At 43.3% G+C, this 14,625-nt stretch overlaps 1 protein-coding gene across 1 annotated transcript in view; it reads left to right on the top strand.

Annotated features, from left to right (window-relative positions):
- Positions 1 to 14,625, top strand: part of LOC144676427 (uncharacterized) — a gene marked incomplete at its 5' end in the record, with an annotated part of 54,785 nt that overhangs the window by 24,398 nt on the left and 15,762 nt on the right. The window contains 2 exon segments of the mRNA XM_078536846.1: positions 2,286 to 2,736; positions 2,905 to 3,139. Coding sequence (XP_078392972.1) covers positions 2,286 to 2,736; positions 2,905 to 3,139 — 686 coding nt within the window.

Raw genomic sequence — 14,625 nt, 5'->3', positions numbered from 1 at the left:
GAGGGGAGTTTATAATCTGTGTTCCTTTATTTTCTTCCACGTCATGTAGTTTGACTTTAAACAGCACCGGATTTGTTCTTAGCTTCACAAACGAGGATAGGTCAGGTGGGCAGAGCAGTGGCAAATGGAATTCAACCCGGAAAAGTGTGAGTTAATGCACTTGGGGAGGGCTAACAAGGCGAGGATGACACTGTGAATGGCAGGACCATGGAAAGTACTGAAGATCAGAGTGACCTTGGTGCGCATATCCACAGATCCCTGAGGGTAGCAGGGCAGGTAGATAAGGTGGTTAAGAAGGCATATGGGATACTTGCCTTTATTAGCCGAGGCACCGAATACAAGAGCAGGGAGGTTATGCTGGAACCGTATAAAACGCTGGTTAGGCTACAGCGAGAGTACTGTGAGCAGTTCTGGTCACCACATTATAGGAAGGATGTGATTGCACTGGAGAGGGTGCAGAGGGAGATTTACCAGGATGCTGCCTAGGCTGGAGGGTCTGAGCTGTGAGGAGAAATTGGATAGGCTGGAGTTGTTTTCCTTGGAGCACCGATGGTTGAGAGGGGGCCTGAAAGAGGTGTATAAGATTATGAGGGGCATAGATAGGGTGGATATGAAGACACTTTTTCCATCAGCAGAGGGGTCAATAAGGTAAGAGGTAGAAGGCTAAGAACGGAGTTGAGAAATTTTTTCACTCAGAGGGTGGTGAGGGTCTGGAACTCACTGCCTGAAAGGGTGGTTGAGTCAGAAACTCTGCTAACATTTAAGAGGTATTTAGATATTCACTTACATTGCCATCTCCAGGGCTATGGACCAAGTGCTGGAAAATGTGATTAGTGTAGCCGGATCTTTGTTGACCGGCGCGGACACGATGGGCTGAATGGCCTTCTTCTGTGCTGTAGACGTCTATGAGTCTATAAACACACTAAAACTTCCTCCTCTGTCCAACATCTGTGGGTAAAACACTTTCTTTCTCCCCCCTGGGAAATACAGTGAGTTGTGGGACTCTGTAACTGGAATTAGTGCCATAAATGCTGAGGAGTGAAATGCTTTGATTTTGTTGAACCTGTTTGTATTATATGAGCTATTTAAAGTCAAATTTATCCTGTCTATTCAAATACTATTTGCCTTTTAGTTTGATAATTACGGTAAATTTTTTTAAAAAGTGAAACCTTGTCCTTCGGTTTATTCTGTTGGGGTCGTCTGGGAATTTGTTTATTTTAAGGGGATTGTAATGAAAGCAATATGTCAGTGTTGTTGTATGATACATAGTAGATATATTGTTTATAGTTCTGTAATTTATTATTATTTCTAGTTTTGTAAAATAGTACTATAGCTGCATTATTTATTTCCAGCCATAGAGTCCTTATGGCACAGAGGGATTCCATTCGTCAACTCGAGTCCATGCTGAATCTCTGTAGAGCAATCCAGTCTGTCCCATACCCCCTCTATATCCTGTTCCCTTGCAAGTTTATTTCCTTCAAGTGTTCATCCAGTTTCATTTGGAAATCGTTAATCATCACTGTTTCTATCACCCTCATAGGCAGCGAGTCCCAGGTCATGACCACTCACTGTCTAAATAAAATTCTTCCTCACATCCCACCATATCTTACCTAAGTAATACAGAACTTTATATCACACAAATTTTTTGACCAATATACACAAATACATATATAGGCTAGCAGCCTGCATGAAGATTTTCAGGTCTCTTGTGTACAGGACAGGAAGTGGTGAGCGTCAATCTGCTGATCAGCCTGGAATGACACCTTCATGAGAACTAGATGGGTGTATATTATGTACAGAGGAGTGAGAATGGAGGGAGATTGTTGGGGTCAGATATTTACAGGTTTTGGGGAATGAGAGAGGAAAGAATGTTCCACAAAAACTAGACTTCTTTTCTGAATTTCTACCCTGTACTGAAAGTGATGACTTTTGTAAACTCCATTTACAGAATATTAGAAGGGGAGGATTTGGAGACAGATACCAAACAAAGCATCAAGGCCTGACAGAGTCACTCGATTGATTGGGACGTGAATACCATCAGCCTTTAAATCTAGTTGGAGAAACATTTGTCTAGTCTGTCTCCTTCAAAAGGTTTTAAACATCAGTGCAACTAGAAAGGTACCAAGACACACACACACACCCGAGTGAGAGTGTTCCAGTGAACTGACTGTGGAAAGAGCTTTAACCAGTCACACATCCTGAAAAAACATTGCATCATTCACAGTGGGGAGAACCATACAGATGTTCTTTTTGTGGACAAGGCTTCAACTGATCATTGAATCTAGAGAGACACAAGGATACCTTCACCATGGGGAAACCATGGAAATGTGGTGTCTGTGGGAAGGCATTCCAGTTCCCATCTGGGCTGGAAACTCATCGATCTGTTCACACAGGGGAGAGGCCTTTCACCTGCTCTGACTGTGGGAAGGGATTCAGTCAGTCATCCCATCTGCAGACACACCAGAGAGTTCATGCTAGGGAGAGACCATTCACCTGCTCTGACTGTGGGAAAGGATTCAGTCAGTCATCCAATCTGGTGACACACCAGAGAGTTCACGCTGGGGAGAGGTCATTCACCTGCTCTGATTGTGGGAAAGGATTCATTGATTCATCCGCCCTGCTGTTACACCAGCGAGTTCACACTGGGGAGAGGCCATTCACCTGCTCCGAGTGTGGGAAGGGATATATTGATTCATCCACCCTGCTCGTACACCAGCGAGTTCACACTGGGGATAGGCCGTTCACCTGCTCTGAGTGTGGCAAGGGATTCAATCAGTTATCCAGCCTTAAGACACACCTGCATCTTCACACCAGCGAGAGGCCATTCACATGCTCTGTATGTGGGAAGAGATCCACTCATTCATTCAGCCTGCTGACACATCAACGCATTCACAATGGGGAGAGGCCATTCACCTGCTCTGAGTGTGGGAAAACATTCACTACTTCATCCAACCTGCAGAGACACCGGCGTGTTCACACTGAAGAGAGACCATTCGCCTGTTTTGAGTGTGGGAAAAGATTCACTCAGTTATCCAGCCTGCTGAGACACCAGCAGGTTCACACTGGGGAGAGGCCATTCATTTGCTCTGAGTGTGGGAAGGGATTCAGTGATTCATCTCACCTGCTGAGACACCAGCGAGTTCACAAGTGATTACAGGGGTTGGATTCTGCTGTTATTGCTGCTGTTAATCACATCCAGGGCTGAACCATGTTCACTCTGACAGTTGGTGAAGTGGGAGGGTCAGAGGTTTCTTTCTGCTGGACAGGCCTCACAGCTTTGCTTCCAGTGGGCTGATGCTCTTTCAGCCTGTGAGTGCACGTTTCCACCGAAATGATCCACAAAAGCTGGTGAAGTATATTTATTTTATCCTGGATAGTAAATAGTGTTTTTCCCACCACTACAGGTAGATCTCAAATAAATACATTTGTCTCTGTTCCATTGAGTCTACAGCACAGGGGCCAGGCCAGTCGGCTCAATCGGTCTATGTCAGTATTTATGTTCCAGATGAGCCTCCACTCCCCCCATCAGCATATCCTTCTATTCCTTTCCCCCTAATGTGTGTATCTAGCTTCCTCTTAAACATATTCATGCTTTTCACCTCAACCACTCGCTGTGGTCGCAAGCTTCACATTCTCACCACTTGCTGGGTCGAGAGGTTTCTCATGAAATCCCTATTGGGTTATTGAGACTCTTTATAATCTTAAAGACTTCCATCAGGTCACCCTTCAGTCTTCTCTTTTCTAGAGGAAGGCAGCCCAGCCTTTCCTGAGGGTTAAACGCTCTCAGTTCTGGTCTGATCCTTGTGAATATTTTTGGCACCTTCTCCGGTGTGTCTGTCTCCTTTTTCTAAATGGAGATCACTAATATTGACTGTCCTCCCAGTGTCGTCTAACCATGGTTCCAGTGGAAGATAACCTTCCTGCTTCTCAATTCTATCCATAGAACCATAGAAAAGTTACGGTGCAGAAAGAGGCCATTCATCCCATCGTGTCTGCGCCAGCCAAAAAAGAGAAATAAGAAACTAGCCGCTCATTTTAACCCAAACTTTCTAGCACCTGGTCCGTAGCCTTGCAGGTTACAGCACTTCAGATGCAGGTCCAGGTAGCTTTTAAGTGAGTTGAGTGTTTCAGCCTCAACCACAAACTTAGGCAGTGAATTACAAACTACAATTTTATACATCATTACATCCCTGCTTTTGTATTCAATACTTCGCCCAATAAATGAAATAAATATGCTTTCTTGACCATCTTGTCCACCTGTCCTGCCACCTTCAAGGCCCTGTGGACATGCACTCCAGGGTCTCTCACTTCCTCAATCCCTCTCAATAGCTTCCCGGTTATTGAACATTCCCTTGCTTTATTTGTCCTCCGCAAATGCATTACCTCACACTTTTCTGGATTGAATTCCATTTGCCACTTTCCCGCCCACTCAACCAAACCATTGATATAATTCTGGAGTCGACAGCTATCCTCTTCAACTATCAACTACATGGCCAATTTTTGTGTCATCTACAAATTTCCCAATCATGCCTCCCACATTTAAGTCTAAATCATTAATATTTACAGGAAGGGCCCCAATACTGAGCCCTGTGGAACATCACTGGAAACCGTTTTCCATTTGCAAAAACATTCATTGACCATTACCTTTAGTTTCCTGTTGCTGAACCAATTTTGGACCCAACCTGCCACTTTCCTGACCAGTCTGCTATGTGGGACCTTGTCAAATTCCTTACTGAAATCCTCGTAGACAACATCCACTGCACTATCCTCATAAATCTTCCTTGTTACTTCCTCAAAAAATTCTATTAAGTTAGTAACACACGATCTTCCCCTAACAAAACCAGGCTGATTATCCCTGAACTATCCGTGTCTTTGTAAATGATAGTTTATCCTGCTCCTCAGAATTGTTTTCAATAATTTTCCCATCACTGAAGTCATACTGACTTGCCTATAATTTTCTGGCCTATCCCTCGCACCCTTTTCAAATAACGTACAACGTTCACAGACCTCCAATCCTCTGGGACCTCACCTGTATCTAGTGAGGATTGGAAAATGATACTCAGAGCATCCGTTATTTCTTCCCTGGCTTCTTTCAATGGATTGGGATACAATCCATCTGCCCTGGTGATTTATCCACCTTCAAGGATGTCAGTCCCTCCATTACGTCCTCTCTCACGATGCTTATTGCATCCAATATTTCACTCTTCCCCTTTAACTAGAATGTCTGCATCATCCCTCTCCTTAGTGAAGACAGAGACAAAGTACTCATTGAGAACCCTGCCCACATCTTCTACATCAACTCACAAGTTACCATGTACATCTCTGATAAGCCCTACCTTTTCCTTAGTTATTCTCTTGCTCTTAATGTACTGGTAAAACATCTTGGGATTTTCTTTGATTTTACCTGTCGACATTTTTTCTTATCCTCTCTCTGCTTTCCTAATTTCCATTTTTACTTCACTCCTGTACTTTTTATACTCCCCTAGGCTTTCTACAGTATTAACTCTTTTGTGACTGTCAGAAGCTTTCTTTTTCTGCTTTATCTTGGCCTGTATGCTTCTGGATAATCAGGGGGCTCTATATTTGGCAGTACCACCCTTTTTCTTTGTGGAGACATGTCTACACTGTGCCCATAGAATCTCACCTTTGAATGGCTCCCACTGATTTGACACAGTTCTTCCTTCTGCTAGCTGTATCCTGTCCACTCTCGCCAGCTCACCTCTGAGCTTTGTAAAATTTGTCTTCACTCAATTTAGTACTTTTACTCCTGTTCTATCTTTGTCCTTTTCCATAATGATCCCAAGTCTAACTGTATCCCTCTAAAAATGAACCCTATAAATGGGCCCCACAATTTAGGAAAGATGTGATGTTCTCGGAGAGGGTGCCGAGGAGATTTTCGAGAACGGCACCAAGGATGAGGGACTTCAATTAGCTGGAGAGACTGGAGCAGCTGAAATTGTTCTCTTCAGATCATAGAGTCATTTAGGCATAGAAGGAGGCCATTCAGCCCATTGAGTCCATGCCAGCTCTCTGTTGAGCAAACCAGCCAGTCCCATTGCGCTGTTCTACCCAGTAGCCCTGCAGGTTTATTTCCCTCGAGTGTTCATCCAATTTCCTTTTGAAATCATTCATCATCTCCACTTCCAACACCCTCGTAGGCAGTGAGTTCCAGATCATTACCACTTGCTGTGTAAAAATGTTCTTCCTCACATCTCCTGCCCAAAACCTTAAATGTGTGTCCCTTTGTCCCTGTACTTCAGCTAATGGGAACAGCTTTTCTTTCTCCACCTTATCTAAACCTGTCATATTCCTGCACACCTCTATCAAATCTTCCCTCAAACTCCCTTGCTCCAAGAAGAACAACCCAGGCCTGACATCTAAAATAAAGAACAAACAAAATATGTTAATAGCTGAAATCAAATGGGATTTTTTGTTTTCTGTTTCATTAAATAAAAATATTATGAAAATACTGTACTGGACAGTAAAGGAATTGGAATAACTCAAGGGTGCAATTCAATGGAATATATCAATCAGGTGCCCATATACATTGCCATGAATTCAGGGAAGTGCAGAGACAAAATAAGTGAGATATTTGTATCCTTTGCCTGTGAACATTTTTAAAAAGAGAAAACCGCATTTGAAAGCCTGGCCACTCCCTGAAATATCAGGACTATACTGGGGAGATTATAGAAGATCTCAAGACTGTTACCCACTTTGATCTTTTCATGAGGTCACCTGAAAGTCAATAATATGTGTCATGATTTTGGGATAGCAGTGTGAGTGTGCAGCTGTGACTTGTTACGTGTGAGACAACTAACAGCGGGAAATGCATGGTGAACGTGCGCTGAAGAACGGGTCCCAACCATGCACAGCTACCTGACACCCAGAATGACATTAAATGATGAATGTGACCAGGGGAATGAGACAACATTTTGACATCATCAAGGAATTGACACATACTCCATAGTGAAACAGACTTTAAAACAACCAGGACAGAATTAAATACGCTGGTCATGGTCAATAAGTGAGTAAAATTAAATTAAAAAGGGATAAGAACTTGGACTGAACAATTAGGGGCTTGGGAGAAATAATACTCAGTAAGAACTGGCCACAAGTTGGATAGGGATAAAGAGAGAGCTGGAGAATCTTGTACATCCATGCTTGACCTGTTGCTCGAAGCATATGTCCTTATGTACTTGTAACTTAGAACTCATGATGCTCCTTCAGGAGGAGAAAAGATCAGGTAGATGTTACCCCAGCGGAGGCCAGAACAGAACTGGAAAATGACAGAGTGAAATTGATTGAGGAGTCGGAGAGAGAGTTCTCTTCCCCTCAAGGTGTGGACTGTAAGAATGCTGGGGTACCCCTAATTTGGCATTTCTTGCTAATTAGCAAACGTTAAATTAAATTCTATGACTAGTTGTGCATTTATTTTTAATTCGATTGTTACATTTCTCCTGTTTCTACTCCTGTTGTGATTACGCTTTGGGTAAAGATGGTTGACAAGTGTCAGGATGGGAAATTGTGCTTTGGGTCTTCATTGACCGAATGTTTTATTGATCCAAAAGGTTTAAAAGGGGCCAAAGTTCAGCAATAAATGTAGCATAGCTGAGAACAGATGACTTGCTATATGCAGGGAGATAAACAGCTCCCAGAGGACAGTGTTAAGGCCACCATGTTTTCACTGGTTGGCCTGGGAATGCTGACTCCCTGTCCTGGGGATGGACCGTGGGGAAGCCAATTGTTTGAGAGTTTGACATGGCTTGGACGGGTGTAGATGGTTCAATGACAGGTTTTGTAATCGGTCCATTCAAAGGATGGCTCGGCAATGATTGGGTTAAATCAATCTCCATAGACTTTGCGATGTAACAAAGTAAAAGAAGGAATTCTCCAAGAACAGAGATTTTTAGAGACAAGAACAAAAATTGCTGGAAAAACTCAGCAGGTTTGACACCATCTGTGGCAACGAAGACAGAGTTAACATTTTGAGTCTGTAATACTCTTTATCAGAACTAAAGAGAAATAGAAATGTGGTGAAATATAAGCTGTTTGAGGGGGCTTGGACAGGTGGAGCTGGATAGAGGGCCAGTGATAGGTGGAGGCAAAGGAGAGATTGCCAAAGATGTCATAAACAAAAGGTCAAAGGGGTGTTGACAGTGTTGACATTAGCTAAAGGATGTGCTAATGGTGACATTAAGGGTAGAAAGCAGGATGAGCAAGGTACAGATAGCCCTAGTGGGGATGGGGTGGGGGGAGACCATAAGACTTAGGGGCAGAAATTAGGCCATTCGGCCCATTGAGTCTGCTCCGCCATTCAATCATGGCTGATAAGTTTCTCAACCCCATTCTCCCGCCTTCTCCCCGTAATCTTTGGTCCCCTTACCAATCAAGAACCTATCTATCTCGCTCTTAAATACACTCAATGACCTGGCCTCTACAGCCTTCTGTGGCAATGAATTCCATAGATTCACCACTCTCTGGCTAAAGAAGTTTCTCCTCATCTCTGTTCTAAAAGGTCTTCCCTTTACTCTGAGGCTGTGCCCTCGGGTCCTAGTCTCTCCTACTAATGGAAACATCTTCCCCACGTCCACTCTATCCAGGCCTTTCAGTATTCTGTAAGTTTCAATCAGATCCCCCCTCATCCTTCTAAACTCCATCGAGTATAGACCCAGAGCCCTCAAACGTCCCTCATATGTTAAGCCTTTCATTCCTGGGATAATTCTCGTGAACCTCCTCTGGACCCTCTCCAGGGCCAGCACATCCTTCCTGAGATACAGGGCCCAAAATTGCTCACAATATTCTAAATGTGGTCTGACCAGAGCCTTATAAAGCCTCAGCAGCACATCCCTGCTTTTATATTCTAGTCCTCTTGAAATAAATGCCAACATTGCATTTGCCTTCCTAACTACCGCGTCAACCTGCAAGTTAACCTTAAGAGAATCCTGGACTAGGACTCCCAAGTCCCTTTGCACTCCAGATTTCTGAATTCTCTCCCCATTTAGAAAATAGTCTATGCCTCTATTCTTCCTACCAAAGTGCGTGACCTCACACTTCCCCACGTTGTATACCATCTGCCACTTCTTTCCCCATTCTCCTAACCTGTCCAAATCTTTCTGCAGCCTCCCTGCCTCCTCAATACTACCTGTCCCTCCACCTATCTTTGTATCATCTGCAAACTTAGCCAGGATGCCCTCAGTTCCTTCATCTAGATCATTAATGTATAAAATGAAAAGTTGTGGTCCCAACACTGACCCCTGCGGAACTCCACTAGTCACCGGCTGCCATCCTGAGAAGGACCCCCTTATCCCCACTCTCTGCCTCCTGCCAGACAGCCAATCTTCTATCCATGCTAGTACCTTGCCTCTAACACCATGGGCTCTTATCTTACTGAGCAGCCTCCTGTGCGGCACCTTGTCAAAGGCCTTCCGGAAGTCCAAGTAGATAACATCCATTGGCTCTCCTTTGTCTAATCTACTCGTTACCTCCTTAAAGAATTCTAACTGATTTGTCAGGCATGACCTCCCCTTGATGAAACCATGCTGACTTTGCCCTAATTTACCATGCACTTCCAAATATTCTGAAATCACATCCTTAATTATGGACTCTAAAATCTTACCACAAGGAAACAGGCAATTCTAGATTTAGTGATGTGTAATGAGGCAGATTTGAAAGGGAGCTTAAGGTGAAGGAGCCCTTAGGAGGGGATCGAAATAGGCTAAAAGTTGGGGATAAAACAATGTTGTCACCATTGTCACTTTAATGTCACCATTAGCACATCCTTTAGCTAATATCACCACCGTCAACACCCCTTTGATCTTTTGTTTATGACATCTTTGGCAATCTCTCCTTTGCCTCCACCTATCACTGGCCCTCTATCCAGCTCTACCTGTCCCACCCCACCCTTAAACAGCTTATATTTCGCCACATTTCTATTTCTCTTTAGTTCTGATGAGGAGTCATACGGACTCGAAACGTTAACTCTGTCATCCTCTCCACAGATGCTGTCAGACCTGCTGAGTTTTTCCAGCAATTTTTGTTTTTGTTTCAGATATCCAGCATCCACAGTATCTTGCTTTTATCTTAGAGATTTTTAGAAGTTTTACATATTACATTGACTGGTGCCGTGGCATCTGGGGCAACCAGGGAGCATTTACGTGGAGATGGTACTTCTACCCAGAGTGTAATGGTAATGCTGCTGCACTTTGATACTACTGCTCAGACATGAGCAATTGTCAGGTTTCATTTATACTGAATAAAATCTAATCACATCGCCAATCAATGTTATCACTGTGAATCATTTCAGAGTTTGGGAAAAGGGGATAAAGAGTTAATTAACTCCCTGAACCCCATTTTCTAACATTGCTGTGTCGAAAATAAAATCACATTCCCCCTCTCTGGCTCCTTTGCCAATTACCTTGGAGGGACTCACTTGCTGTTAAAGAGCCTGCCAACCCCTCTCACCCACTTTCCCTAAAGTGCATGAAGCTAATCATGAAAGGTCCAGAAAAATCAAATATTTTTACTGATAAAACTTCATTAATGAAACAGAACATTTTTTTTTTAAACGTAAATTACTTGAAGATCAAGACAACCAGAGTAAAAGGATTTGCACAATATTCTGGACCCAAATGGTTTCTCTTTTGCTCCTCTGTACGCTATTCCCGTGACTCCCTGCTTTGGACACAGGGCCACTGAACCCTGAGGGGTCCCATCACCATCAGCCCTGGTCACCCCCCCACTCCTTCCCCAATTGGCTGGAGGCCCATTTCCCAGTCAGCATCTTCCTGTCTATTGGTCGACACCCGTGGCAGTTTCTTAACTGGGACGTAGGCCCCGTTATTCTCGGCTAAATTCAGCCCTCAGTTCCGTCGCCTGGCTGTCATTGACTTGAGTAATAGAGACAGAAAGAAAGGTCAAATGGGAATTGAAAACTTGTGCAAGTTGAAGCTTGAGGGAGTGCTGGACTGTTGGAGCTGCTCTCTTTTGGATGAGAAGCCAACCCAAGGGCCCCGTCTGCCCCTTTGGGTGGACTTGGACGTTCCCCTGGCCACAATTTCAGAGAAGAGCAGGGACTGCCGTGTTTCCTAAATTACAACAGTGACTACACTTCAAAAACTACTTCATTGGCTGTAAAGCACTTTGGGATGTATTGCGGTTGTGAACGGCCCTTACAAATGCAAGTTTTTAAATTCAAGTTTTGTGTTACCTCATCTTATGATCTGTAACCTAATCGATTTCAGCCACCCCCAACTTGCCAATTAATGAATTCACTTTGGTTCAGACAAGAATTTCGACAATTAAGGCAAAGGCAGAATTCTCTGGATTGTAAGTTTAAAAAAAGGTTTATTAAAAGAGAAAGGTTTACTTCACAACTTTAAAATAATGACTTTACAACCTCATGTGGTGATCAGTCCATAAAAGTATAACCCTCTCTGGCTCCTTCTTTGACAGCAATTCTTATAGAATTCAGCCTCGGGAGTCTGGCTCCTTCTTTGACAGTAATTTTCTTGGAACTCAGCCTGGGGAATCTTCATACTTGTCTAGCAAGGAAGACCTTCAGAACCTCTACTTTTATGTCCAATGTGACAATTACCTCGTGTCAGAGTGGGGCTTGTTGTAACATGACAATTGGTTAATTTAACTGGATCCCAAATTACTGACACCACCTTCTCTCATTATCTTAGACAGGAATACAATAGAACTGTTTCATACGATCCCTTTATCTGATTCTATGTGATCCCTTATACAGTTCCAAATGTTGAGGCTAATCAGAATTTGAAGGTCTCTCTTGCCAGTACATTTATCTTCATTGCACATTCTTTTCATACACAGCAATTAAAGTTTTACATTTTTACAGCAAATGAAACTCTGTCTTTTACTATAACGACTGATTCAGAATTGATTTATTAATTGTACTTCAATTAAGGCTCACTACTTATTCAATCAGCAGTTACTGACTGGTAGCTAATTAATACAGTAATATTTAATTAATAGATTTGGTTGACACAAGAATGAGTGGTTCAAAAAGACAGTTTGCAGAAGACAATAGTTTCTTATTAATCTTGATTGGATTGAACAATGAGCCTTCTTGAACTGAACTTTGGTAAAATATGATGTCCTATAACTTATCAAAATTAGAAAATAGTTTTTATTTAAAAAATTTGCATTGGGCATGCAGGTTCTGGAAACATTTATGTTGATACAGTTTTTATGATAAAAAAATAAAGATCCCGCCACATTAGAGTTTAAAATGGCTTCCTTAACCTTGTTACCTATAACAGTGAATACAGTGTGAAAGTGATTGATTTTTAAAACTAAATGTGGCTACCCAGGCCTACCTACAGTTTCATACATTACAACAGTGACTAGACTTCAAAAGTACTTCATTGGCTGTAAAACACTGTCGGAGGTCATGTGGTGGTGCAAGGTGCTAAGAAATGCAATTTTTTCCAATTGTCCACAAATTTGGATCTATTGCACTTCTGCATATCAAAATAATTAATATGGATCGGGTCTTAATTTTGTGCAATAAACTTGTCTTTGACAACATTTCAAACACTCTATGAAAATCCAAACATGCTACATCCTGAATTATTTTTGTTGAAATACAGCGAGTTTTTGTGATGTGGAACGCACTGCCTGAAAATGGTCCAGAGAGCAGATTGGACTCTATCTTTCAAAACAGAATTGGGCAGATTCTTGAAAGGAAAATAAAATTGCAGGGTTCTGGGATTAACTGGGTAGTTTCTCAAATATCTGACATGAACACGGTGGGCCAAATGGCCTCCTTCTGTGCTCTGTGAGCCTTGTGTGCATTTAAAGTGAGTGGCAATGACCGAGAACCCACTTCCTATGAGTATGCTAGAAGCAGAGATGATGGCATGATTTCTAAAGGAAATTGGATGGGCACTTCAGGGAAATGGAGCGCGACAGGGATAGGACTGGGCAATGGGACTGACAGGTTTTCTCTACAGACAGCCAGCATGGACTCAAAGGGTCGAATGGCCCCATTGCCTACACTAATGACTCAATGATCTAATGAGAGAGATTTCAGCTGCTCCAGTCTCTCCAACTAACTGAAGTCCCTCATCCCTGGTGGCAATATCATAAATCCTCGCTCCAGACTCCCGAAGAACTTCACAAATTTCCTTGAATGTGGGGCCCATGTGTAGGGCATTCTAGAGGGATAGAATGAAAAACACGGAGTTTATGTTCAACTAGTTCAGAACCATGGTTAGACTACACTGGGAGGATGGTCAACATTTGTGATCTCCATTTAGAGAAAGGAAATAAGGCACTGGAGGAGGGGAAACAAAGATTCACAAGAATAACACCTGAACTGAGAGTATTTAACCCTCAGGAAAGGCTGGGGTGTTATTCCCTAGGAAAGAGAAGACTGAAGGGTGACCTGATGGAAGTCTTTAAGATTATAAAGGGGTTCAATAATTCAACAGGGATTTCATGAGAAACATCTTCATCCAACGAGTGGTGAGAATGTGGGACTCACTACCACAGTGAGTGGTTGAGGTGAATAGTATGAATTCTTTTAAGGTGAAGCTAGATACATACATTAGGGATAAAGGAATAGAAGGATATGCTGATGAGGGGAGATGAAGAGGGTGAGTGGAGGCTCATGTGAAGCATAAATACTGACAAAGACCAACTGATCCGACTGGCCTGGCCCCTGTGCTGTAGACTAATGGAATAGAGACAAATGTATTTATTTTAAATCTACCTGTAATGGCAGGAAATACACTATTTACTATTCAGGATAAAATAAATATACTTCGACAGCTTTTGTGGATCATTTCAGTGGAAACGTGCACTCCCAGGCTCAAAGAGCATCAGCCCACTGGAAGCAAAGTTGTGAGACCGGCCAGTCCAGTAGAAAGAAACCCTCCGACACTCCCACTTCACCAATTGTCAAAATGAACATGGTTCATTCCTGGATTAACAGCAGCAATAATAGCAGAATCCAACCCCTGCATTCACTTGTGAACTCGCTGGTGTCTCGGTAAGTGTGATGAATGAGTGAATCTCTTCCCATACACGGAGCAAGTGAACGGCCTTTCCCCGGTGTGAACTCGCTGGTGTGCCCGCAGGTTGGAGGACTGAATAAATTCCTTCCCACACTCGGGGCAGGCAAATGGTTTCTCCCTGGTGTGAACTCGCTGGTGTGCCCGCAAGTTGGAAGACTGAGTGAATCCCTTCCCACACTCAGAGCAGATGAACGGCCTCTCTCCGGTGTGAACGCGTTGGTGTGTCCAAAGGTTGGATGACGTTGTAAACCTCTTTGCGCAGTGAGAGCAGCTGAACGGTCTCTCCTCAGTGTGAATGCGTCGGTGGACCCTCAGATCTGCCGCACTTTTGAAGCTACTCAAACAGTCAGAGCATTTAAAGGGTCTCTCATCGGTGTGAGTGATGTGGTGTGCCATCAGGCTGGATGACTGAGTGAATCGCTTCCCACACTCAGAGCAGGTGAACGGCCTCTCCCCAGTGTGAACTCGCTGGTGCTTCTGCAGGGTGGATGACTGAGTGAATCCCTTCCCACATTCAGAGCAGGTGAATGGCCTCTCCCCAGTGTGACTGCGTAGATGAATCTCCAGCTCTGATGGAGCTTTGCAT

This window comes from Cetorhinus maximus, unplaced genomic scaffold (genome assembly GCF_964194155.1).
Source record: "Cetorhinus maximus unplaced genomic scaffold, sCetMax3.hap1.1 HAP1_SCAFFOLD_1593, whole genome shotgun sequence".
Lineage (NCBI taxonomy): Eukaryota > Metazoa > Chordata > Chondrichthyes > Lamniformes > Cetorhinidae > Cetorhinus > Cetorhinus maximus.
Note: the sequence above shows the minus strand (reverse complement) of the source record. Positions and strands in the feature narration are given on the sequence as shown.